The following is a 22,801-nucleotide window of genomic DNA, read 5'->3' as shown; positions in this document are numbered from 1 at the left end:
TTGTCCGTTCCCAAATATTAACAAATGATTTAAAGTACTGTTATTTATTTGCACTTATATTTAGGCTCTCCTCTCCTAGATTTCAAAGACAGGCATTTGGAGAAGAGGCTGACTGGCTCCTCTGTCTGGCCGTAGTGCTATAATTCATCCTAATTATTGTAGTCATTGAACGTATTCAGTGAAATTAAGAAATGCACTTTATTTAAGAGCTTTTCCATCAGTATCATGTTGTTGGTGGACAAACAACAATTTTCTGAGCCAAGAGAGAAGCTGTGAGCTAGATAATGATGCACCAGCACAGAAAGCATTAAATCAGCAATGGTAAACGTTGGTTTACTAGGTTACCACATTTACTTATCAAATATTTATTTAAAAGTGCAGGTTCAGTGGTGACTCGTCGGAGGGCTGTGGAACTGACTGTAGAGGTTCAGAGCCCACTCGTTTCTCTGGTCGTAGCAGAACTCTCCCCTCTTCATTTTGATGCTACAGAAGATACAGAAAGAGAAGATGGAATTAGCCTCCGTGGTGGTTGGGGGGTCAGTATATTTAACAAAGACATTTGGAGCCTGTGGGGAAAAAAATATCAAATAGATTTTTGTTAACGTGGTCAGAAGGGGAAAAAATGACAGAAAAGGAACAGAGCAACTTACACGAAGGCCTTTTTCCTGCAGCCCTGATGGGTTTTATAGATGTCGCGCACATTTTGGGCAGGCAGTCTACCTTCGCTAAACCCGAGGCAACACTTTGTAGGCGAGGCAATTGGATCCATAGCTTTAGCTACGAGGACAGCCAATTGAAAAAGACGATTTTAAATATCAGCGTTATAATATGAGACAGAGATGAACCAGAGGCCACTCACGCATGGCGCTGACGCAGCAGATGGTGACCAGCAGCAGAGCCACAACCAAGCAGACAGTCTTCATAATTCAGCAGACACCGACGACGATGAGGATGATGATGATGATTATCTTCTCTCTGTTCCAGTTGAATCATCGACGTCCTTATAAGCACAGTCAACGCGGATGTGAGAGTTCCATGATCGATCAGATAACAGAATTTCCCCTCGACGCGCGGCAAATGTTAGAAATATAAGCTGATGTACTCAGAGGGACAAGATGTCACAGATAAAAACAAGGTCCTCAGCACTGATCTTATCTACATGCAAATGTGGTGAATTGTTCTTCCTGCCACAATGAGCAGAATCAGAGAAAACAACACAAATGTGGGAGTTTTGATATATTCTTTGGTTATTTGTGCTATACCGTTATATTTTACGAATATAAAAGATATTGAACTAACATCCAAAGGGCAGATTTATGTCTTTTATTGCTCATTCACAAGCATGTACAGAAGTCTAAGGACCAAAAATCACCAAGAGGTTAATAAATTATTTATTAAATCACAATCTAAACTGACCAAATTTGTGAAAGATTACAAGAAGGAGTCAAAACAAATATTCCAAATACTTTTGGAACGTGGAATTCATTGTTTTAGCTATTTGGAAATTAAAAATGTGTTGACACGCACAAATACACAAACAAACACTCAACTTAAAATAAAAGCAGAAATCAACAACCAAAAGTCTGGTAGGATTCTGTTCTAGTCGTGTTCCTCTTCTGAAGCAATAAAAAGAACTTCTCGCTCATAAGACCCTCTAACTGCCATGAAAAACTATGAGTGACTTATTTAGACCCGTTTGCTTCGTACGATTACACTTCCTTTAACTAGAATCAGCTCGATGCTCAACAAACCGCATCAATTCTCTCGTTCCACATTTCACCGAACGTGTTTTCAGTGGTGCAAACATCATGCAATTCTTAAAATGCTTTCTTTAATCACCTAATCATTCGGTTTAACCTCACTGTAATTACCAGTGTGTATATTCAGTATAGCCACACTACTGGAACTGGTCGACCTGTTCTTTGTATTTTTAAATTGAACGACCTCCATTACAGGAAGACAAGTCAGAGCTCTGTCCAATTGTCTTGGAATCATAGTCTAGGTGCCCTATGTCAGTGGACACTACAGGCACAGCTGAGAACCTAAGTACAACCACCTTCACCTTGGATGCAGGGCAGGTGGAAATGGAAACAATAACTTTGCAAAATGACCTGAACCTCAAAGCACATCGGAGTAGCCTAAACTTTTGGAACCTAGTGGACATGGAAAAGTACAAATCTATCTGCACAGCAGCTATGAAGGTTGCTTGTCTTTTGGGATCCACATATCTCTGTGAATCAGCCTTTTCCAATATGAACTTTATAAAAAATACACCGATCGGGCCTAACTGATTCACATCTGAGAGTGGCAGTGACAAAATACACACCAGAATACAGCAAACTAGTTCAACATGGAATGCCAGGTTTCTCACTACAGTGTTTTAGTAAAACACCATGTCACCTGGACAATTGATCATTGTTCATTGATTAAATCAGATTCAAAGTTGGAGTTGACACAATCTCAGGTATTGGGAAAAACAATTTGAGTTCTGTTTTTTGTTGAATGAAATTGTGACATGCTCATTTGCAAAAAATAAATGTCACTTTGACAATGAAACATGAATACATTCCTTTACAAGTACTTGTCCTAAAGTTATGATTATTGTTTTTTTGCATGAATATTGTATGCTTTTGATTTCTTGATTTGTTTATTCATATGTTTTGAGCTGGCAGCCCTCAAGCCATTTGGGAATCTTAAGGTAGTGATGATAGTGATTTACTATATTCGATGTATGATGTATATTCATGTCTTAAAACAACCTACTGTCACAAATTACACATATAAGTTGATTTGGCTAAATATATAACCCTTTATTTCTTCTCTGATAACTGGTGTAATTTTAAATTAAAAAAATAGATTTTTAAAACATTCCTCACATCTACGGTAATTGTAGGGCCGTTTTAGTGTTCAATTCCCGTTATATCCTCTAGGCGGCGCTGCCCATTTCCCCCCCCTGCAGTTTGCCCAGGAGCACTTCCGGGATCTAATGTTTACAACTGGCACCATCGTCGTGGGAACTGTTTCACTGGATAGCTGACATTGTTGCATCAAAAACATGTGTATCGTTTTCTTAAACTAACCTACTCTGCTGGTAGGTTTTCCTAGACGCTATTATTTTATCAATGCAAACGTCTTGTCACTGTACAACGTAGCTGTTCTCTCCGGCTAACCTGCTAACGTTAGCGAAGTTAGCGGCTGTGGGTATGATGTGTATTTGGGGTAGCTTGATGCAAGAGAAAATTAATAAAAAACAGAAATTTTAAATATGCACGCTGCTGCTACCGGGCGAAAATAGTAGATGGCATTTTATTTATTCAAGGAAAGGCGGCAATGCAATTTGAAAATATACAAATATTTTATTGTGCTTAGTACGTCAAACTGTTTCGCCTGAAAAGTGGACTAAGATAAATCTGACTTGTCGTTACAGTGATATTAGCAGCAGGAGTCAAGCCGCCCCAATAAAGGTCAACTACGTCAAAGACTATGAAGAAGAAAAACAGACCTCCGAGTTCCAGCAGGACAAGAGGAGGTTCTGGTGAGGACAACGGGGCACTGATTAACAGAGGTCGACCCCGAAAGGACGATGCTTCGAAGGACAGGCCAGCAGCAGGAGACGTCCCCCAGAAACACCCAGACAGCAAAGCAAAGTCCTCGGGTAAGTCCAAGAGCCCCAGCCCCAGTGTTGTCCTTTACTCTTACAGTTGAGCCCCTACAGTTGATCTCTTTGCCTCCCTACGATCGTGTAAATGGCCAAGTGCGTGGGCATTTGTGACACCAGCCTGTGTTTCTTCCAGCAGGTCGACTGTCAACTGCCATCTGCCGGCTCTGCCACGGGAAATTCTCTCCTCGCAGTTTGAGACACGCCTTCACGTGGCCTCAGGATTCCATCGGTATTGCTGCGGAGGATTCGGACGCCGTGAGCCGTGAGCCCCTCTTCTTCCACACAGACTTCCAGCAACTGGTTGGAGTTCCGTTGGACCGCGACCCCCGGTTATCCGAGTTCATCTGCAAGAAATGCCACGCCAAGTTTTACAAATGCCACAGCATCTTGATAAGGTTTCTGCAGAGAGTCAACCTGCCGCCAGTGGGAGAAGAAACTCTAAAACACCGGCAAGTCCAAACTGATGGTGCCAAGTGTTCTTATTTCAGTCATTTTAACATAACGTTTTCTGTAATTTTCAGGAAAAATGCCAAGTGTCCAGAATCCTCAGTAAACCACGGCCCAAAAAGTAAATAACCCTTACATTATTTCCCATTTTCTTTACCATTTTCTTCCACAAATTACAAAAAGCAATCAACTTTGACCGATTGTGTCACTTTTTGAAGCACCGGCATCTTTTACTTCGGACCCAAAGTGCCTTCACAGCCTTGTGTCCTGGGCTCACAGTCACGGAGAGGCCTGCCGGTCCTGCCCCAACCTGAAGGAAGTGCTTGAGGGCCAGTGTTTGGGTTCTGTGAAGGCTGTTTGGAGTTGTCTTGACGGCCACAGATACATCATGGACACGACCACCAACCCAGAATACACATTCAGCGGGGCCTTAGCAAGTGGCAGGGACGAGGAAAGGATGTCGGAGGAAGTGGAGGAAGATAAAGAGGACCAACCCAACAAGAACAAAAGGGGAACCTTCAGTGATCTTGCTCAGAATGATCAGAGCTGTGCACCGGCCCAGTGGACCTGCAACAGTGAAGGTGAGAATCAGGACTGGCACAGTATTAAATAGGGTATTAAATGGAGCTACTCTATTCCCTCTGCACATACGAGAAGCTCCCTCTTGGAATCAACAGTCTTGGAATCAACAGTAAAACCAGAAAAACACACTATGAAAAGAGAGAATCTGGTCCTTTGTTCCCAATATTTCGACTATTTAATACATGCAACTCTAAAGCCTGTTGCTAGTGGTTTCTCTAATCAGTTCAGCTCACAAAAGTAGATCATTAAAAGCTAGCCATTTCATTTTAAGGAATACGCTCGCAGAGACCCCATCACGACGTTCATACTCAATAATAGTAGGTGTGATAAAAAAAAAAATAACAGAACCTTTTGAGGAAGTCTTTTTCTTGACTTGGGTTCTGCTAAATGTCTCCTGTTTTACTTAGAAGAATAAGCCAACTGCGTTTTCAATGTGCGATGTCAGTGACATATTCAGAGAGCCAGTCAACATCTCCCCCGTTACTCTCTGCCATGTCTGGACCAAGTGTTTTTATTTTCCACCCTCAGACTTTTCGGGCCCCGATGAGGCGTTTTCTCCTCCAGCCCAGCCTGAGGACAGAGCTGCTGACAGTGATCTGTCGGACAGGTTGGCCTCTTTCTGCCCATCTATTGACTCACATCCATGACGTACGTATTTAGTAACTTCTGTATAAGGTCTGCAGTTGTAACCCTGCGTGTGTGTGTGTGCAGGGTCGTCTCTGAAGATGAGCTGGAGGAGAGTAGAAAAGAGGGGATGTCAGATGATGAGCCGTATTCAGACAAGAGGTGGGTGCCAGCGTCTGTCGTTGAGAAGATGGCAGACGTCAGGAGTCCAGGTGTGATTCTCTTCCATTTCTCTGCCAGAGCTCGAAAGGGAACAGTTCTTAAGAGAAGACGAAGCCCAAAGACTCCAGAAGAGTCCAAGGTCAAAAAGAAACCCGGCCCCAAACCAGGCTGGAAAAACAAGTTTAAACCAAAAGGGTATGCACGCTTGTAGAGATTATGGCAACAACAATATCATTTGATGCTCATATTTTTAGGGATCATTACAAAACCAAAGTAAATGGATAATTTAGTCACAAAGTTGTGTGTCCGTCTACCCATCATGCCACAGTGGAAATCCTGAATTCCAATAATTCAGAATTTCCACTGTGTAAAAAACTGTGCTGACCGCCCTCTGTTCCTATATCCTCTTGAATGATGTCATGGGTTTGAATGCTGCTTCCAGGGAAGAGCTTCCCAACATCTATAAGTGTCCGTATCAAGGCTGCACTGCTGTCTACAGGGCTCCTGATGGACTGAAGGTCAGAACCCATGAGTGAAATGTGACCTTACATCATGAACTTTAGGAGCACTTAAGGTATTCAACAGTTTACTGTTCTTTTTTTGGGGGGTGTGGTTCCAGAAGCACATCAAGGAGCATCATGAGGAGGTGAGAGAGCGACCCTGCCCTCATCCAGGCTGCAACAAGGTGTTTATGATCGATCGCTACCTGCAGCGGCACGTGAAGCTCATCCACACCGGTGAGGTCAAAAGGAAGGTTTATGGTACGTGTGTAAATACAAATATGACTTTGAGATTGCCGTTTGTGCTCTTCCAGAGGAGAGGAATTATATCTGTGACCAGTGTGGCCAAACCTTTAAACAGAGGAAACACCTCTCGGTTCACCAGATGAGACATTCGGGGGCAAAGCCGTTGCAGTAAGTATTGAAAATTCCCATTTTCCGGAGCGATCCAGTGATCTCTGCTGTTTTCTCCCAACTGTTCTACTTTAGGTGCGAAGTGTGCGGCTTCCAGTGTCGCCAGCGAGCCTCTCTGAAATACCACATGACCAAGCACAAGGCGGAGGCCGACTTGGAGTTTGCGTGCCAGATCTGCGAGAAGCGCTTTGAGAAGGCTCACAACCTGAACGTCCACATGTCTATGGTGCACCCGCTGACGCACGCGGAGGGCCAGAGAGGCAGCAGCCAGCAGCCGCCGCCGCTCTACGACCTGCAAACCATCGCGCTGAGCGGCGAGGCGGCGCATCAAGACCAGGAGAGGTGACGGCAGAGAGTCCAGGTCTGCAGCCTGGTTACATAAACTGGAGGAGGTCGGTCGGAGTACGTATGAATTCACCATTAAGATAAGATCTGGCATCAAAGTGTTGCCTCAAACATATTTTGGTGGATGTATTTCAGATCCGTTTCAAAGTCACTGGAGTTACGCAAAGATCAGCAGAGCGAGGTTACAAAGCAAGATTAACAGATTAGTGGTCGCGCTTGAACATAAAGCCACAGTTTGCAGAATGAGGAAATCGGTTGTCTCGGCATGATCACAAGAACGAGATGATGCTGATTGTTTTTAGCTGCAAACAGTGCTCTTTTCTTTTTTTTTTTGCATTGCCAAAGTAAGATTCGGTTTTAAAACTGGGCCGGTTGTCTTTGCAGCCATGGATGTTTTACACTGCAGCTGGATAAATCAGCTGAATTATTGCCAGAATTATAGTCAGAATTAACACTTGGGAGTCCTATGCACAAAAACAAGTGGTCAGGTTGAGTTTGAGTGGAGTTTGTTTTGGGCGACACCCTTTTTTGAGCAAGAGCTTGAGGTCTTTTTATGCCGCCTCACCCCAACAAAGGCTGTGTCATACTCATTGTGTGTTATAGTACAGCCCTCAGGACAGAAGCAGCAGTCTTCCCTCCCATAATAAACACCAGATTACACTCCTTTTGGTTTTTGGTTTTCAAGTTGTAAACGTAGCTGTGTGATTTCCGCCCAACAAACATTCCCTTGAGAACTACTGTAACAAAAGCTCTCAGAGAGCCTCTGCAGTGTGTATGTGTGTGTGTGTGTGTGTTTGCACTGTTTAAATGCGACAACGTTGAAGAGAACAGGAGCAGCAACGACAGCCGTCAGTAACACAATCAAAGCAAAAGATAGTTTAACGTCATAAAAAGGGTCTCAGTTTTTAGATAAGAAAACCACATCTAGTGCCTATTCCCCACCTGAAGGTGCATTATTTTTCACTGCCTCAGGAGTTAAATGTCTGCAGACGTCGTTGACGGCTGAAGTGAGGTGCAGCGGCTTCATTTGAGACCCAATTAAAACAGACTCGTAAATTCTACAATGCAATATTTTTTTGTAAATATCTAAAGCACTTATATGTGCCGTGTAACCTAAATGTAAAGACTTGTGCATTGGTTTCTGTTTATAAGATCACTGTGTCTATTAAATTATTACAATGCCGCGTTTTTTCCCTCTGTTGTGCATAGTGGAAGGGCTTCGGATGTGTATAAGCTGTGCATTACTGTACAAAAAGGTGTTAAAATAAACCTTTTTTTTTTTCCTAAAGCTTCGAGTGAAGTGTTTAAACTTTAACAGGTCAAATTATTGGAAGTGTAATCAAATTACTGCAGGATAACGACCTTCAGTTGCTCAGAGGAAGTCCACCTGTGGGCTGAGGCTGTGGGGGTCGAGGTGCACCGAGAGAGCTGCAGCCACGTCCGGGTCCGCCTCTTTGCATTCAGACATCAGCTGAACCGACAGGCAGAGAGGGAGAAAGGACAGAGTGATCGGCACTTTTTAACAGGGCGGATGTATACGGCGTGCTTGTAGGTCACCTGTGTGAGTTGGCGGGAGGAGAGAGACGTCGGAGGTGTTTGTGAAATCACTCTGAGAAGAAACCGTTTGGCCCCGCTCAGAATGTGAACAGACTCCACCTGCAATTCAAATATCGCCTCAGCAAAAAGTCCCGGGTGTGAAATGAGCCGCCGTCACCTGTCAGTCACCTGGTTGTTGGAGAGTTGGCCGGCTGCTCCCAGCTCAAGGCCGTCCAGGTAAATCTGCAGCAGCCGGATGTAGGAGAGGACGGCCGTGGGCAGGAAGCCTGGACAGCTCACAGCCCTACGCAGCAGCTCAGGACTCAGCTGGAGCAGCAAACTAAACGCAGCGGGAACAGAAAATAGAATTAGTTTGAGCCCTGATTTAATGTCACATGACCAAGTTTACCTGTCATGTTTGTCCCTGTGGGAGTTTCATAGGATGAACCTTGAGAGTCTACACCGACATGCAATTCAAGGCAATTGAAGAGCTAATATGGGGAAAAACCAACCTGTAAAAGGTCCAAGGCAACAGTCGCGTAAAATCATCCGTCGCCACCGGGGCAACGGACTGGCAAACACTTTTTTCTAGAGTTGCGAGTGAAAAAGAAAACCTCATCACTGTAACCAAATCACCAATTGTGCCGCTCCAAAAGTACACTTCTTATGCGTGACGATGACTCGCCTAAACTCGTGTGTGTGTGTGTGATTAAATATATACGTACCGCTTGGTTTGAAGATGAACAGCCAGTCAGCAGAGTCCACCAGCACGGACAGGAGGTCAGAACAGAAAGTCCTGGCTCCCTGTTGGCATTTCTCCTGCAAGTTCAGAAGCAAGGTGTCTGTCTTAATCCTAACCCCTGGAAGGATTATGCCTGATCTATATTCTTGCTTTTACATGCTGTGGCTCTGGATCACAACTCACTTTACTTTTTAAGATATTTTTTAGATTAGATGGACAATAGAACTCCAATGGCTGCATTCTGAAACTGGTAATGTTAGCATATAGTTTATCTCATTTGAGTTTATCTATACGCTATAATAGCTGATCCCACAACAGTATTGAGGATCAGTTTCCCATTTGGTATATTTTAAAAGATTAAATCCCCTTTTCTGATGTGTGGAAAAGAGATAAAGTGCTCAAAAATGACCCAAAACAGCATACCTGAGCATACAGGAGAGCTGACAGGTAGTCATTTAGACACAGGTAAAACAAAAAAACCAGCACCTGCAAGAAGAAACGAGACAGCAGAAGATTACAGGAGAAAAAGACCTTTATTTTCCGGATGCTAATGCTCATGTGTTGAATAGAACTGCAAACATTAACGCGGCTCTTGGGTTTGGGAGATGGCGGCGTTGGAAAGGTTGCCGGGACTCACCTGTCTGTGCTGTGCACCCAGATCCATCCGCAGCTTGTTCAGACCAGTGCTGAAGGTCTTCCCGCCGTGGCGACGCCAGGCCCGGTGCAGGCTGGCAGCCAGCAGAACATCTGTGGCCGAGGGCACCGGCGAGGACAGCGAAGCTTCCGTGAAACTGAACACACGACAGAATTTAAAAATAAATAGATAAAGCTAGGGTTAGATAAAGAAAAGATAAGGTTTTACCTGCTGGCCCAGGTCCGACAGACCGTGAGGAGCTGCAGCTGTTGCGGGAGAGTCTCTTCACACAATCGTTGCCATAGCGATGACAGCATCGGAGACAGGCGCCCCCACCAGTGCTGCACCCAAACACACATCTTTACACCCAATAAGTGCTGTTATCATGACAGAGCAGCTCCTCATTTTCAGCTCTAAGACAATTTTTGATTTAAGGTAAACACAGACCTCCCTATTACACTGTTCTTTTGAGAAGAAGGCCTTTTTAATAAAAATTGTTTAAAACATTGGTGTTAAAAACACATTTTCCATGTTTGTCAAGCTACGGTACATAACTCTGAGGTGACACATTTTTACGTTCAAATTCCAGCCATTTTTAAAACCACTTTGTCCAGTTTAAATTCACGTGAATGGACTAAAGTAACGGCAGCGATCATTACCGCTGCAGAGACGAGGAGCAGAGGACAAAGTTGTTGGATCTGAGACCAGGCGTTGTTGAATTCCTGTGCTGGGCATCCACAACGGACGCTGGCATATAACACACCCTAGAGCGGGGAAACAAGCAGCTCTGAGACCCCTAGAAGAGAAGTTTGGATTTGCTTCTATGTTGGACTTGAGGCTGTAATCCTCACCTTTAGGAAGTGAGCAGTAAGATGGCACGACAGCAAACCAGAGGGAGAACACACGTTCCTCTGTTCCGAAACCAAAAAAAGAATTGGAATCACAAAAGTCTCCGTTAAATCTAAATAAACAGCTTAAGTCTACAGCTCACCTGATGCTGGTTGACATGTTTTATCATTTTGTTGAGCTCCAGCATCGTCCTTCCTCCTTCGGTCTTCACTCCGATAAATAAGGGTGCGGGGAGCGCCAGCAGCACTCTGTGGCACACGTGCAGCCTTTAGTGCCTCAGCTGAAGTAAACACACGCCACCTGCCTCTCATGTGCTTTGGTGTACCTGTTCCATGAGGTCAGAGTGCAGTGCAGGCTGAGTTTTGACTGGGATGAGCATCTTTCAGACACCAGCTCGAACAGGAAGTCGTGCACATTCGTTCTCTTTGCCCCACTGGGAGAGCGTTCGGTCATTTCCATCTCGTAAACAAGCTCCTAAACATGCACATAATAACGCAGATGAGTGATTTGAATTTGTTCGGCTCTGTGTTGCCCTAATACACTTTTGAATTAAGTAATTATTCTAAGTAATAATATCTATCTACGCACAACAGCTACTGCATACAGCAATTCTGGGGGAAACTAGGTCCAGTCAAGGTTCATCTTTGGCTTTAGACACCCCACCATCACCAGTATAAGTATAATCCTCTGCCAGCATACACCTGGACTCTCTAAGGGTTAAACCTGCGAGACACATGTTGTACACACCTGGACTCTGGACAGAATGTCTGGAACACACGTCCCTGATTCTGAAATGCTGCGATCAAGCTTCTCCTGGCTGTGATAACTGACACGAAAACAGAAAAGAAAGAAAAATAAGGTCCCACCACTTCTGTAAATAGCTGTACTATTAAAACAACTCCCTTGTAATGCACATTATTGGACAGGGGGTGGTGCTAGAGACTTGGAAGTGGAGCACGTTTTGTCTTTTGAATGTTTTATTAATTCTCACAATATCGTATATCTATAGATTAAAACTAACAGCAGGGGTTTGGTTTATGTAATGCTCCAATTTTTTTTTTAAAAGAGAAAAAAATATACATGTACAGTGTAAACCGGATTATTTTGGGATTAACTAGTTATCCACGGAAGTTGGAAGTTGCCTGTGAAGCTCTGCAAAAGAAAGCCAGTGTGAAAATTTAAGATGGAGAAGAGCAAAGATGCAATATTAAACTGCATTGTTCTTGCACTGAACTTTCTGATTGACATGTTTGTCATTCCTCTGCTCCATTAGCACACACACAACAAACACCACAGATGCCTTCACAAGAATGTCAGATCCAAAAATAAACATGACGGAAACCAACGCCCTCCACAGATGCAAACTCCTCACACATATGTGAGAGGAAGTACATATGAGCATGAAAAGGATTAATCTAAAGGACACAGAAGGTCCACACACACTGACCTTAGGGCCTGGTCCATGATGCCGCTCAGTAAATGGGTGCAGAGGACCTTCATGTCTCCTCCGCAGCCTCCCTGCTCCACTGGACAAAACAGGTACAACTCCAAACAAGCCCACTGCTGATACTCGTGCCTGCAAGTACACGTATTTATTATTTTAATTCATTTTTGTCTCATATTATCTCTGTGTGTGTCTGTTTCTTTACCGTTCAGGGTCTGTTAGGACATCTTCACTTCTCTGTATTCTGAGCTCATTAGCCAGCCATTCTGACATTTTAAGCTAGTAAGGATGTGAAAGTCCACAGGTCAATGTAAATTCCATATTTTGTGCACACACTCTCTCATCAATGCTGATAGCGAACATCTATTAACCCTTGCGTAGCCATTACCTGATACTGTGACAGATGTCGAAGCCGACAGAAAGCAGGGTGCCTCCAGAGATTCCAGGCAGTCTTCCTCCAGGTACTAATGAGGTCCGGAGTGCCGCTCCACAGGTTCTCGTGCACAGTCTCCTCCTGGTCCTCACTGAGCAAACCAGCACCAGTGATGGGAGATCTCCGGGCTTCAGGCAGGAGCCGCGGGATGAGGTACAGAAGCTGAGCAGACAGGTAGCAGGAAGAGTTAAAACAGAACGCCTGCTGAGGCTCTGGCAGAATGACTTCATCAAACAAGTTTTAATATAGTTTTAATAGTGTTTTATTAATTAGTAAAAAGATAAGTATCATATGACTCATCAACCTCATACAGGCCGGCAAATATACTGTATAATTTACTGCTCTCTGCTGCTTAATGTGATTAAACCACCAGAAACTCCTCAAAAGAGTAAATGTATTTTAGTAGTTACTTGAATAAAGTAACAAAGATTTATCCCAGTTTAAATAAATCATTGTGATGGAGGCACTGATTCACTGTAAGGAGATTTAACACTTTAACACAAAATAAGAAACTCTTAAAAATCTATTTAATTCAATAAACCTAAAAATCTACCCCCACAGATTTTTTAATGTACAAATCAACACGATTAAGGAGGTACAGAAGACATTTTAATACTAAAAGTCACAAGAGGTCTTACTTTCTTGTAGAAACTGCTCAGTACATAGTCCTGCTGTTGTTGCCGTGGCACCGAGTCCCCTCTGCACAGCCCATAACACACAGCTAACAGACAGAACCTGCACAGCAACGTGAAGGGTGTGAAGCAGTCAGTGGATCTTAACCGAGTCGGCTGAAATCTCTCTCCTCACCTGACGCAGAAGACCATGTTAGTCTGTGTGTTGCATTCCAGAGCCAAAACAAACGCATCGCCAAAATTTACCAGCCCAGCTGATATGGGTGGGACCGGCTGGACCAGCAGTCGGGGGGACGCAGAGGCGTGGAGGTGGACCACAAACGCTGCTAGGCCAAGGAGCTGTGAACCACTGAGCAAGGACCCCTGAATGACAGGTGTGTTGGTTAAAAAGCTGAAGTGGTTTACAAGAAGCCAAGCGAAAGGAAAGCAGAAAACGGGATGTCAATATCGGCAGGTGTATCAAGACGTGGGTTCAAACACCTGGTTGCGAAGAAGGTCCCAGATTCGATGCATAAGGCAGGACATGAACTGCGTGTTGCCGAGCAGCACAGTGACGAACCTGGAGGCCCAGAGGTTTTGTCTGGAAATACAAAAGTGGATCTCATCAGTCACAGATTCCAAGTCTGCTTATTGTCAGACCTGTGTGATAAGAGCAGATTTTACTATTATGGTGGAGAAAACAAAGGATATGTTAGTTTTCTCTGATTTTTTTTAATGTATTGCAATAAAATGCGACTTGACAAAACTTTGTGTGGCTTACTTGCTGGGAGGGTTAGCACGTGAAGCGTCTAACACACACTGACAGAAGCTCCTCAGGACCACGTTGACAACCTGATGATATGAGGGACAGATGTAAATAATGCTGCACCCAGATTTAACAGAAGATATGAAACTGTTTCTTTTGAGGAGTACACACCCTGTCATGGATCTTTGAGGAGGGACAAAAGGATAAGTGAAATTTGATGACTGGCTGCATGATCAGGTCATCAGGGCAGCCAGGAAAGACTGAGCTGAGGGTGTGTGAGATCCTGGATAGCTGGCCTAACATCTCTGAGGCCAACCACGGGGGGAGGTAAACAGAAAAGAAAAAACATTCTGTACATCATTGAATCATCTCTATTTTCATTTATACTTTCTGTCTGTTGTGCTAAACAGTTAAAACCTTCCTGGTTACATGCCTACCTCCCTCATCCCCTTCAGATATCATCTCTCTGAACTGCTGCAGCTGTAACTCCAGGACCTCCAAAGGACCATCATTGGTGTTCAAACACTCTGCGCTGCCTAAAAGCACAACAAACGACACAATGACATCCGCATCTGGTAGTTTCTGCATCAGGTAAACTCCTAAGCTAATATGAGGACACTGTGAATGCAAAATGGTTCCATGTAAATTGGTCCTGTCGATTCTGTGATATACAGTATATGATAAAGAATACCTACAATACTGCTGCCGCTGTTTCTGGCAGGAATCCACATATGTTGAGTAGACAGCAGCAGGGATCTTATCTGCTCTGTATAGAAAAGGTTGATAAACTAATCACAAATAACTCTCATCATCAATTATATCACAGGTTATAGCTGAAAAGCACACTCTTAAACCAAAGTGAGGAACAAATACACCATGAGATCACACCACTTTTATTTATTAACGCTTGTGGCTACAATGTTTCTGATAAAAACTCACTTCTTTAGAGCTTCAATTAAAGTCATCTGAGAGTCTGGCTTTACAGGGAGCTGAAAATGAAAAAAATGTATGTAAAATTGGTTCGTGATTGTGATGCAGAGTTTAGAGTCACGTCTCATCCCAAGAAACAGTAGCTTGGTAAATAGACTATAACATAAAGACGCTCACCATTCTTGGTTTTAGCAAGGCAGGAAGGAATCTGGTCAAGAAATAGGGCCTCCGAAAAATACTGTGCAGAAATATTTGTCAGTGACTGGCTGAAACCCACAGACATGTTCTGATGACCTGGGTGAATACCTGGCTTCCATTACAGTGGCCGGGATTTTTCCAGTCCCCTCAAACAATGACACAGCCTTCTCCACATCCTGGACCGCCTGGCACTGGAAATATCACAGACAGGAAAGGGCAGAGTAGTTTAGTTTATTTAACTGGGTGTTAACATGTCTGTTATGAAATGGCCTCAAATGAGCCCCACTAGTTAAATAAGTGTCCTTTACTAATGCTGTTAGCCAAAATGTCACAGCTGCCATCCAAAGTTCTTCATTGTACCGATGCCAGAGGGATCACGTCATTGCAACCTTTTTCTATTTATGTCCATTTATTAAACTCTCACTGCATAACAAAAGGGTCATAAATTCAGAGAATGAAATTCGGGCGGATCCCAAGAGAAGAAAAGAGGTGGAAGGAACTCTGGGACATTCAAAGTGTTGTCATGTGTCCAAGAAATGACCTAGCTGAACTGCTGACCTCAGCACAATGTGTCTGCCTGACGCTGTTACGACAGCGAAATCTACAGCATCCTAAAGAATCTATAGCAATGAGATGCAAACGTGCGCATAGGCACACCATCATCTAGGAAGTGCACGGGTTAAAATGCCCACAATTGCATGTACAGTATATTCCATGATGTCACTGTTACCTGCACTGTTGCTCCACCTGCACCAGACACCTCCTCATACAAGCCCATTTCTTCTACAGACTCCTGCACCCAAACACAGACAAGCATTCTAACAAAATAACACTTAATAATGTGATTATTAAGTTATAATACAACTCTTCTGTACCTTGAGGTCAGCCAGTCTTGTTTTGGCCAAAGAGACATACTCCATCAGAAGGCTTCGGTGTTTCATTGGCACGTACGGGGGGTGCAAGATGTGAACCTTTGGCGTAAAAACGACAGCAAAGCGTGAAAAATCACAGTTTATCTATATGTCCAGTATTTTTCCTTAGGCTACTTTGGCTCCAAATCTGATCTAGTGACATTTTGCAGTCTAGTGCAGACTACTGTAGCCTACACTAGACCAGGGAGTGAAGAAAGACCTCGTCTTAAAATCTCAAAAATGTTGTCCTTGTTATATTATTTTCATGATAATACATTAAAAAGGAGTTCAATTGTTCTCGTTATTCTATGTTTTGATTCTGGTTTAAATATGTTTCAAGCCAAATGTCAGGAATATTTTAATAATGCAGATTCTCACCTTGAGGTACTGTGGCGGTTCATAAGGCACCAGGTCAGAGAGGAATTTCAGCAGAAATACCAGGGATTTCTTGCTGTTTGCATGGAAGCCGCTGCTTCCACTGAAAGACATCTGAAAAAGGCATAAATAAATAAAAAATACCGTCAATCTGCTATTAAAATCTAACACAATAATGATTATTAAGATACCGAGATATCACTATCATCTTGATGACCAAACACAAGCAGACCATTGGGCTTAACTATGTTTTTACATAGAAAACATGTTTGGTGCTGGTCTGGTACCCAACCTTGAACCAGTCAGTGTAGGAAGGGAAGATGCTGGGTCCCTCCAGGGCACCCTGTCGTGCCAGTAAAAATGCCGTGATCATGTTCTCCAGGTCATAGCCATCAAACGCAGACGTCAGCAGCCGGGACAGAAGTTCTGTCCAATACAACAGGAAGAGTTAAGTGGTGCAGAAACAGAAACTTTTATTCCTCAACGAAAACACATACGATTCCTGTAAAGCCGTTCAGATAAATGGTACTTGATGGCTTGTTGTCCGTTTACCTTTCAGAGCCGGCTGGGCAAGTGGGTTGTAAACCAGCAGAGTGGAAAGGAAGCACAGGACATGTTTCCAGTTAACCTCATGGGTTTCCAGAACCTGCTGCAACTGGCACAGCAGCTGCTCCACTCTGAAGATCACAGCCAGCTGGAAAAAAACCCAGCAAAGACAAAGATTCTTCAGCCATATTGGGTTTTAGACCTGGTGTCTCACCAAAAACAATGCATCTGTGGATATAATGTGCAGTTTTATTCGTTTTTTAAACATATATATATAAATAAGGGAACATACAGAGTGGTCATGAGGCCATGTAACCCTAATTCTAATCCGCATCAGTGCATATTTCAACTAGAAGATTGAAAAAATAATATCTAAACCAAAATAATAATAGAACTCTCTTGAATCGATTGTGTGAAATGCTTTTACCTTGCGAAACAGAGAGGTGGCCAGCCGGTTGGCTCTCGCAAAGGTCCAGTCATTCTGCAGGGCGACTGCGTCTGACACTGAAAACACACTTTGGCCATAAATCAGAGCAAAACATTCCCACATCATTGTGTTTAGATGTTAAACTTCACCAGCGCTACGCTGCCTTTATGTTTATTCTTATCATACAAGAGTGTAGTATGTTCTAAATGTTGATTTTTATTGCGCAATCGCTGTAGAGCAAATAGCCACTGAGCTGTGAGGGTGCCGGCTTGTTTGTACCTGTAAATCGAGGCTTGTAAGTGAGAGTCTGTGTGAGGGAGTGTGTGAAGAATCGCTGAAGAGCATCTCCTGATGCTGAAACTCCGCATAAGGATGCGTCAAATATCTGAATTCTATGCGAAACACAAGGGAGGCGTCATACTGTATGTCCAGGAAATGGAACATTATAATGTTAAAAAATGAGAGCGCTCATTCTGAGTGTTCTCAGCATCATTTTTTACGCTCAGACTTTTAGTCCGGCACAGTCACGCAACCATGATTCAGTCTGTGAAGGAAACACTGAGTCAGTTACAGTTATGCTCACTCTGATCTCATTAGGCTGATCACATGTGCCAGCTGCTCTGCTTCAGCACATCTGGTCCGAACGGGCACCAGGTATGCTCACACGCCACTGCGAGCTACATTTACTGAGCACCCGGGAATAAAAATCTATCGGGTCAGCAGTCGCCATTACAAAAAAAAACGCCTATAATTTTATTACGTCTTTAAAAACCAAACAATGAAAAGCTAAATTAAAAACAAACAAACCAGAAAAACCCGCAGAACCAGTCATGGCTGGCAGTTTAAAATGCCAGCCAAATGTTTATTTCATAGTAGAGATGGCAGAGATGTCTGAAGCATTCTGGCCTCATTATTGAAACTGATATCTGAATCTCAGGGGAGAATATAATATAATAATATAATAGAACCGTACAGTAGTTCAGCGCCTGTGTCAGTTCTCTCAGGTGTCTCATGTTTCTCTACAACTTCTAGGAGCCCTAAAAAAAGACAGAACAGCATGAAAATATTACATCACAGGACAGAACACGTAAAGAGAAAATATTAAGCTGCCTTAGCGTTAACAAAGGTCAACTCGATCTTCATCGCACAAGACGGAATCAGAAAACCAGGCTGGTGACTCACAGGCGATCAGGTCGTCCAACAGTGTGCAGCTGAGCAGGGAGACGCGTTTGTCTGCAGCTGCCACCTCAAAACCAGACCCTACCAAGACTCCAACCACAGCTAAAACATAGGAGATCTTTTATTACGCATATGTTTAGTCGTTGTTTAGCATTTCTAGTGCGATTTCTAGTCTCGATGCGATCGTATAAATGCATTCTTCTACTTTACTGGGTATAAAAGCAGTATAGCTAAAGCACATTCAACATTCTAAGGTGCTCCAGCTTCACAATTTCCACACTAGAGGTTTTCTTAATCTTTCTGTTAATACTGTCAACTTAAATACTGTATATTATTGGTTTGTTGCTCATGCTGGCTCAAGAATATTATCCCAGCTAAATAGAGCTATTATAAATGAGAGCTCTTCCAACTGTTTGAATGAATGACTTAAAATCCAAATAGGAGGCTTCTGGGTTTTATCTTAAGATCAAACTCTAAATGGGTGCGTGCGTTTATGGTGTGCACTTAAGACGCCCGAGAGAGAGATGAGTCTTTACTTGAAAGCGCTTTCTTTTGAACGTGTCTGGACTCATCTTCTCCTGGTGGCGGAATCCAAATGCAGAGTGCTTTCAACTGAGTCACCATCCACAGCCGAACGTCTTCATCACTGGAAAGAAAGTAGTTAAAGGTAGCAAAAAACTGACACGTCAGGCCGGACGAAGGTCATTTTCTTCAGAGGGGCAAAGATTTCAGCTGAGTTTTAATTAAAATCAGTTTAAATCCTTAGTGTCAATCAAAACAATTCACCACAAACTGACAGATCTAATCTTACCTCTCTAAAATGTACTTCAGATTGAGAAGGTTATGAAAATGAAGATGGTACACAAGCTCCAGGCTGGGGAGCCTCTGCAAAAACAACATACCATAATCAGCACATTTATCCAACTATTGTTCAACGTCAAAATAATATTATTTCTATTGGTGGACAGCTGTTGGGGGTTAAATAAAGATGCCTGTTTTTATTTTAATGTATTAATCAAACTATCATTTCTGTCAGATGGTAAACATTTTATTTAAAGGGCAAACACACCAGAGACAAATAGGTTTGTTGCTCTGTTAATGACACTCCTCCGACACACACATGTACCTGACGTCTTCTGTACTCGTGCCAGAGCAGTTTAGGGCAGAAGGCTCCCTGCCACAGCAGTTCTTTGCTGGACTCAATCAGGGCACGCAGCTCAACCTGGAGAGGAGAGAAACTTTGATGTTCACTTTGATCTCTCAATATGAGCCCTTTAGAAATAACAGACACTCTCTGGGCAAAGACACCTGTGGTCTAACCAGTTAGAGCCACAGAACTATCCAACATTCTGTCATGTCACAGCGCATGTGTTGCATGTGGGTGTATTTTCTGAGCGTTACAGAATGGCCGGTATGAAAATACACCTCCCTGTACAGACGCTACAAAAGACATGATTAATGTTCTACAGACAAAGCCTGCCACACTGTAAACATTGAAAAGGCATCTTACGCAATATTTGATCTAATATTAGCTGCTGTAAGCCGCTCAGGTTTGCATTCCAGGCCCATTAAAACATTGTAGCCATAACTGGAAACGGTCTGGTCACTGGTATTTAAAGCAACTATGTAATCACAAGAAATGCCACAAACTCAATCATAGTTTTCATTTTAAGCTTTAAAAATCTTTTTAATATTTACAAGTTACAAGAAATTGTTTGATTTTACAAGGCCATTCTCATGGAAACCCACATAAATAGTGGAACAGATGATTCCAAAGAGCTAGCCATCAAAGGAACCCCAATGTCTATAAAAATACTCACTCTCTGTGAAGAAGTTAGCAGGCATCTGCTTTTGTCCTCACCGTCCGTTACTTCCTCCCTTTCAATAATCTCCATCATTCTCTCCAGAACCATCTTCGCTCCCAGTGCTGCCACTGGCAGCCCCAGCTTCGCTGCCTGGTGTCTCAACTCACGGACTGTTTGGAGAAAATCAAATGTATTTACTGAAGGTTTATTCAATTCGCATCTTAAAGGGGTCGATAAAGGCGTTTAAAGAAGGAAAAACAGAAACAAACACAACATTGAAAGAACTTGAAACTTTATTACCAAATCAGTCACTCTGCAAAGATTGTACAGTGATATGTTTTGTAATGATATAACAAAGCAAGGGCCTCCAGGCTCTGTTATATCGTAACAAAACATCACAAAAGGTATCTTGTATCAATATGTATCACGTGTTGTCCTTTGGGCTACATTTACTCACCCACCACTGAACCTGCAAAACCACTCGAGTTGCTTTCGGATCTATCTTGTTTCAGTCTTTCATTTTGAGAGTGAAAAATGTTGGAGAGATCTGGAGTCTACAAAGAGTTTGGGGAAAATGAGACACATGAATAAACTCAATTTTGAAACCAACTGGCGAATCAAGTAAATGCAAAAGAATGCAGTAAAATCTCAAAAGACTAAAATACAAAATACTGACCCAGTCGTGTAACAGTAATGACTCTTTTATTTTGAGTACATAAATTAAAATACTCCTTGTAAGAGTGTCATATTTTTGGTGCTAGGCTTTGCATTGCTCTGTATCCGTACTCACCCCAACTTCCCTCAGAAGACCACAGAGGTTCTGCTGCTGTTCCAACAGCTGGATTGCTGCCTTCTGCAGCCTCTCACAGTCTTGCTGCTTTGGCTTCTTCAATCCTCGACCAGCTGGGTGAAAACACATCAGACCGCCATATGGTTTATAAAGAAAAGCTTAACTCGAAGGGTTAAATATGGCATTACAAGGCTAGGATGAGGTGCGAATGTACTGTAATAGTAAAAGACTGGATCGACATAATTCCATCATTTATTTTGACTGAATTAACGACATATTCATGCCAATACTTTAAAGATACTATCAGGGTTCATTGTCAACTCACCAAGGAGGTTTGACAGAGTCCTTTTCTGCGATTGACACGATGCATCCAGGGACATTTTGCTTTAGTTTTTTGATAGATACCTTCGATAAAAGTCAATGCTTAAAACGCTTGTCGAGCTCGCACATTCGCAACGTTTTCTCTCTGTCAATGATCGTGAGAGGCCATTGTTTGTTGTTTTTGATGCTTTAACGCTCCTCGGTGTGTTTGGAAATACTTCCGTTTCCACGTTTCCCCCTCGCGCTCTTGGATTCTATTGGTCCATGTCAGAGCCAATCAGACAAGCGGTTATTACTTTCAGGCACGCGACGAGTACGGAGGCCTGTGATTGGCTGTAGATTGCGGATCATTTTTAGTTATATGGCACAACGTCAGGTGTGATGATGGTACATTTGATGCCCTCAAACTACAGGTGACTTACTTTTGCTCAGAGTAATGGGTTGGGCCCTTTAAGTGATACGTTTTTGTTTTTGTTTTTTAAATCATGAGGGATTGTCAAATAAGGTATCGGATGTAGTTCATCTAATCAACAGTGAGATTTTTTTTTCTTGTAATAATAGGCTTTCCATGTAGATTAGATATGCCAGAAAATAATTATTTCCCTAATTCCTGTCAATGCCTCTTCCCATTCTGTATGACTCATTGACAAAAGGAGGTGAGTCATATTTGTTATGACACTATTCCTTTAAAAAAAAAATCCTCCAAAAAAGAATAATTGTATTTGTACCAGTAATGTTTACAATACGCAGTTTCACATAAATTAGTGTTGTTTGGAAGAACATGTTGATAATAATAAATACATTTGTAACTTTAGTGTTCTGGCAGATCTGTGGAACATATTTTATTTGTATGCTGAATGTCAATATGACTTATTTACCTCATAGGGCCAGAATTGTTAAAGATTACATAAACATCGATCGTTCTAAACTACACAAACATACAAATGTGGACACCATTAGTGGCGACTAAGTGATGGTGTTGTGAAAACACACCAGTTCTTTTCCGTTTCCTCTGCGAGTAGATTTTAGTGTCCATAACCATCTCAGTATGCATTATTAAGGCATTAGAAATGTTGCCGCAGACCAAAGTGCGGTTGAAAAGTACTCGTGCCCGCATGGGGCACGAAAGGACAACTCTTAATCAGTTTTTCATAATCTGGTTTTAAATCCCTCAGTGCTTTATCGGACTGTTTTGTGTGTGCGTGTTTTCCTCTTTCTCTCTTTTAAGCAATTGTTGCGCAACTGTGCACAAGGTTAAGTATTGAATAAACATATTATGAAATATTTGTTCTGTAAGTTTACCACCCTTAATCTAAAGCTCCATCTTGCTCTTCCCGTCCAGCTGTGTATTTTCTGGACTGTCCTCCTGCAGCAGGAAACTAATCACATGGGAGCTGGTGAAAGCAGCTCATGAAAAGTTAATGCAATGTGTCTCATGAATTTTTAAAAGCCCTTTTCTATTGTGCCACTAATGGTGTAATAGAAGTATAAACAGCGGTGCTGATGTACCAGGCAGAGTGCTAAACCTACCAGGGTGGCAGAATGTCATCGCCTGTCAGGCTCAAGTAG

General features: G+C 42.7%; 2 protein-coding genes and 1 long non-coding RNA gene across 6 annotated transcripts; 2 read left to right on the top strand and 1 right to left on the bottom strand.

Annotated features, from left to right (window-relative positions):
• Positions 1-3,289: 3,289 nt before the first annotated feature.
• LOC105416868 (FA complementation group A) lies at positions 3,290-22,794 on the bottom strand. The gene is made up of 43 exons (XM_029842150.1): positions 21,237-22,794; positions 20,912-21,024; positions 20,579-20,675; positions 20,137-20,291; positions 19,443-19,538; positions 19,128-19,201; positions 18,853-18,962; positions 18,320-18,418; positions 18,111-18,174; positions 17,417-17,529; positions 17,138-17,214; positions 16,717-16,858; positions 16,457-16,590; positions 16,168-16,278; positions 15,754-15,849; positions 15,609-15,671; positions 14,987-15,069; positions 14,858-14,918; positions 14,690-14,739; positions 14,446-14,516; positions 14,188-14,286; positions 13,922-14,055; positions 13,766-13,836; positions 13,486-13,585; positions 13,181-13,368; positions 13,012-13,108; positions 12,329-12,535; positions 12,146-12,219; positions 11,944-12,072; positions 11,244-11,322; positions 10,822-10,970; positions 10,639-10,744; positions 10,499-10,558; positions 10,307-10,411; positions 9,876-9,988; positions 9,651-9,804; positions 9,437-9,499; positions 8,997-9,090; positions 8,784-8,859; positions 8,461-8,611; positions 8,293-8,391; positions 8,098-8,206; positions 3,290-4,005 (listed from the first exon to the last, which is right to left on the bottom strand). The coding sequence occupies exons 1-42, from the start codon at positions 21,289-21,291 to the stop codon at positions 8,108-8,110; spliced, it is 4,311 nt and encodes a 1,436-aa protein (XP_029698010.1). The 5' UTR covers positions 21,292-22,794; the 3' UTR covers positions 3,290-4,005; positions 8,098-8,107.
• On the top strand, positions 3,453-8,023 carry znf276 (zinc finger protein 276). Of its 4 annotated transcripts, none has more exons than XR_003889651.1 (12): positions 3,453-3,655; positions 3,795-4,110; positions 4,183-4,229; positions 4,327-4,689; positions 5,219-5,297; positions 5,402-5,476; positions 5,555-5,671; positions 5,919-5,994; positions 6,096-6,213; positions 6,291-6,390; positions 6,466-6,792; positions 6,871-8,023. XR_003889651.1 is itself a non-coding variant. In XM_029842152.1 (12 exons), the coding sequence occupies exons 1-11, from the start codon at positions 3,484-3,486 to the stop codon at positions 6,734-6,736; spliced, it is 1,734 nt and encodes a 577-aa protein (XP_029698012.1). In that variant the 5' UTR covers positions 3,453-3,483; the 3' UTR covers positions 6,737-6,782; positions 6,871-8,023. The 4 variants fall into 4 exon arrangements, 3 of the variants coding, with proteins under 3 accessions (XP_029698012.1, XP_029698013.1, XP_029698011.1); XM_029842152.1 differs by having other exon boundaries at positions 6,466-6,782; XM_029842153.1 differs by having other exon boundaries at positions 3,798-4,110; positions 6,466-8,023.
• LOC115251099 (uncharacterized) lies at positions 13,240-13,750 on the top strand. Its single transcript, XR_003889652.1, has 2 exons — positions 13,240-13,379; positions 13,460-13,750. It is a non-coding gene; the product is annotated as an uncharacterized lncRNA (long non-coding RNA).
• Positions 22,795-22,801: the final 7 nt, after the last annotated feature.

The sequence above is a fragment of the Takifugu rubripes genome, chromosome 9 (genome assembly GCF_901000725.2).
Source record: "Takifugu rubripes chromosome 9, fTakRub1.2, whole genome shotgun sequence".
Lineage (NCBI taxonomy): Eukaryota > Metazoa > Chordata > Actinopteri > Tetraodontiformes > Tetraodontidae > Takifugu > Takifugu rubripes.
The sequence above is the reverse complement of the archived record's forward strand: the minus strand, read 5'-3'. Positions and strand labels throughout refer to the sequence as shown.

Excerpts from the sequence above, each read along its gene's own strand:
- znf276 (XM_029842152.1), top strand. The coding sequence starts at position 3,484 with ATGAAGAAGAAAAACAGACCTCCGAGTTCCAGCAGGACAAGAGGAGGT. Across the intron at positions 5,298-5,401 it reads GACAGTGATCTGTCGGACAG|GGTCGTCTCTGAAGATGAGC; the intron begins GTTGGCCTCTTT and ends GTGTGTGTGCAG. Across the intron at positions 5,477-5,554 it reads GAGCCGTATTCAGACAAGAG|AGCTCGAAAGGGAACAGTTC; the intron begins GTGGGTGCCAGC and ends TTTCTCTGCCAG.
- LOC105416868 (XM_029842150.1), bottom strand. The coding sequence starts at position 21,291 with ATGTCCCTGGATGCATCGTGTCAATCGCAGAAAAGGACTCTGTCAAAC. Across the intron at positions 11,323-11,943 it reads ATCATGGACCAGGCCCTAAG|TTATCACAGCCAGGAGAAGC; the intron begins GTCAGTGTGTGT and ends TTTTCGTGTCAG. Across the intron at positions 9,805-9,875 it reads TGTCGGACCTGGGCCAGCAG|TTTCACGGAAGCTTCGCTGT; the intron begins GTAAAACCTTAT and ends TCGTGTGTTCAG.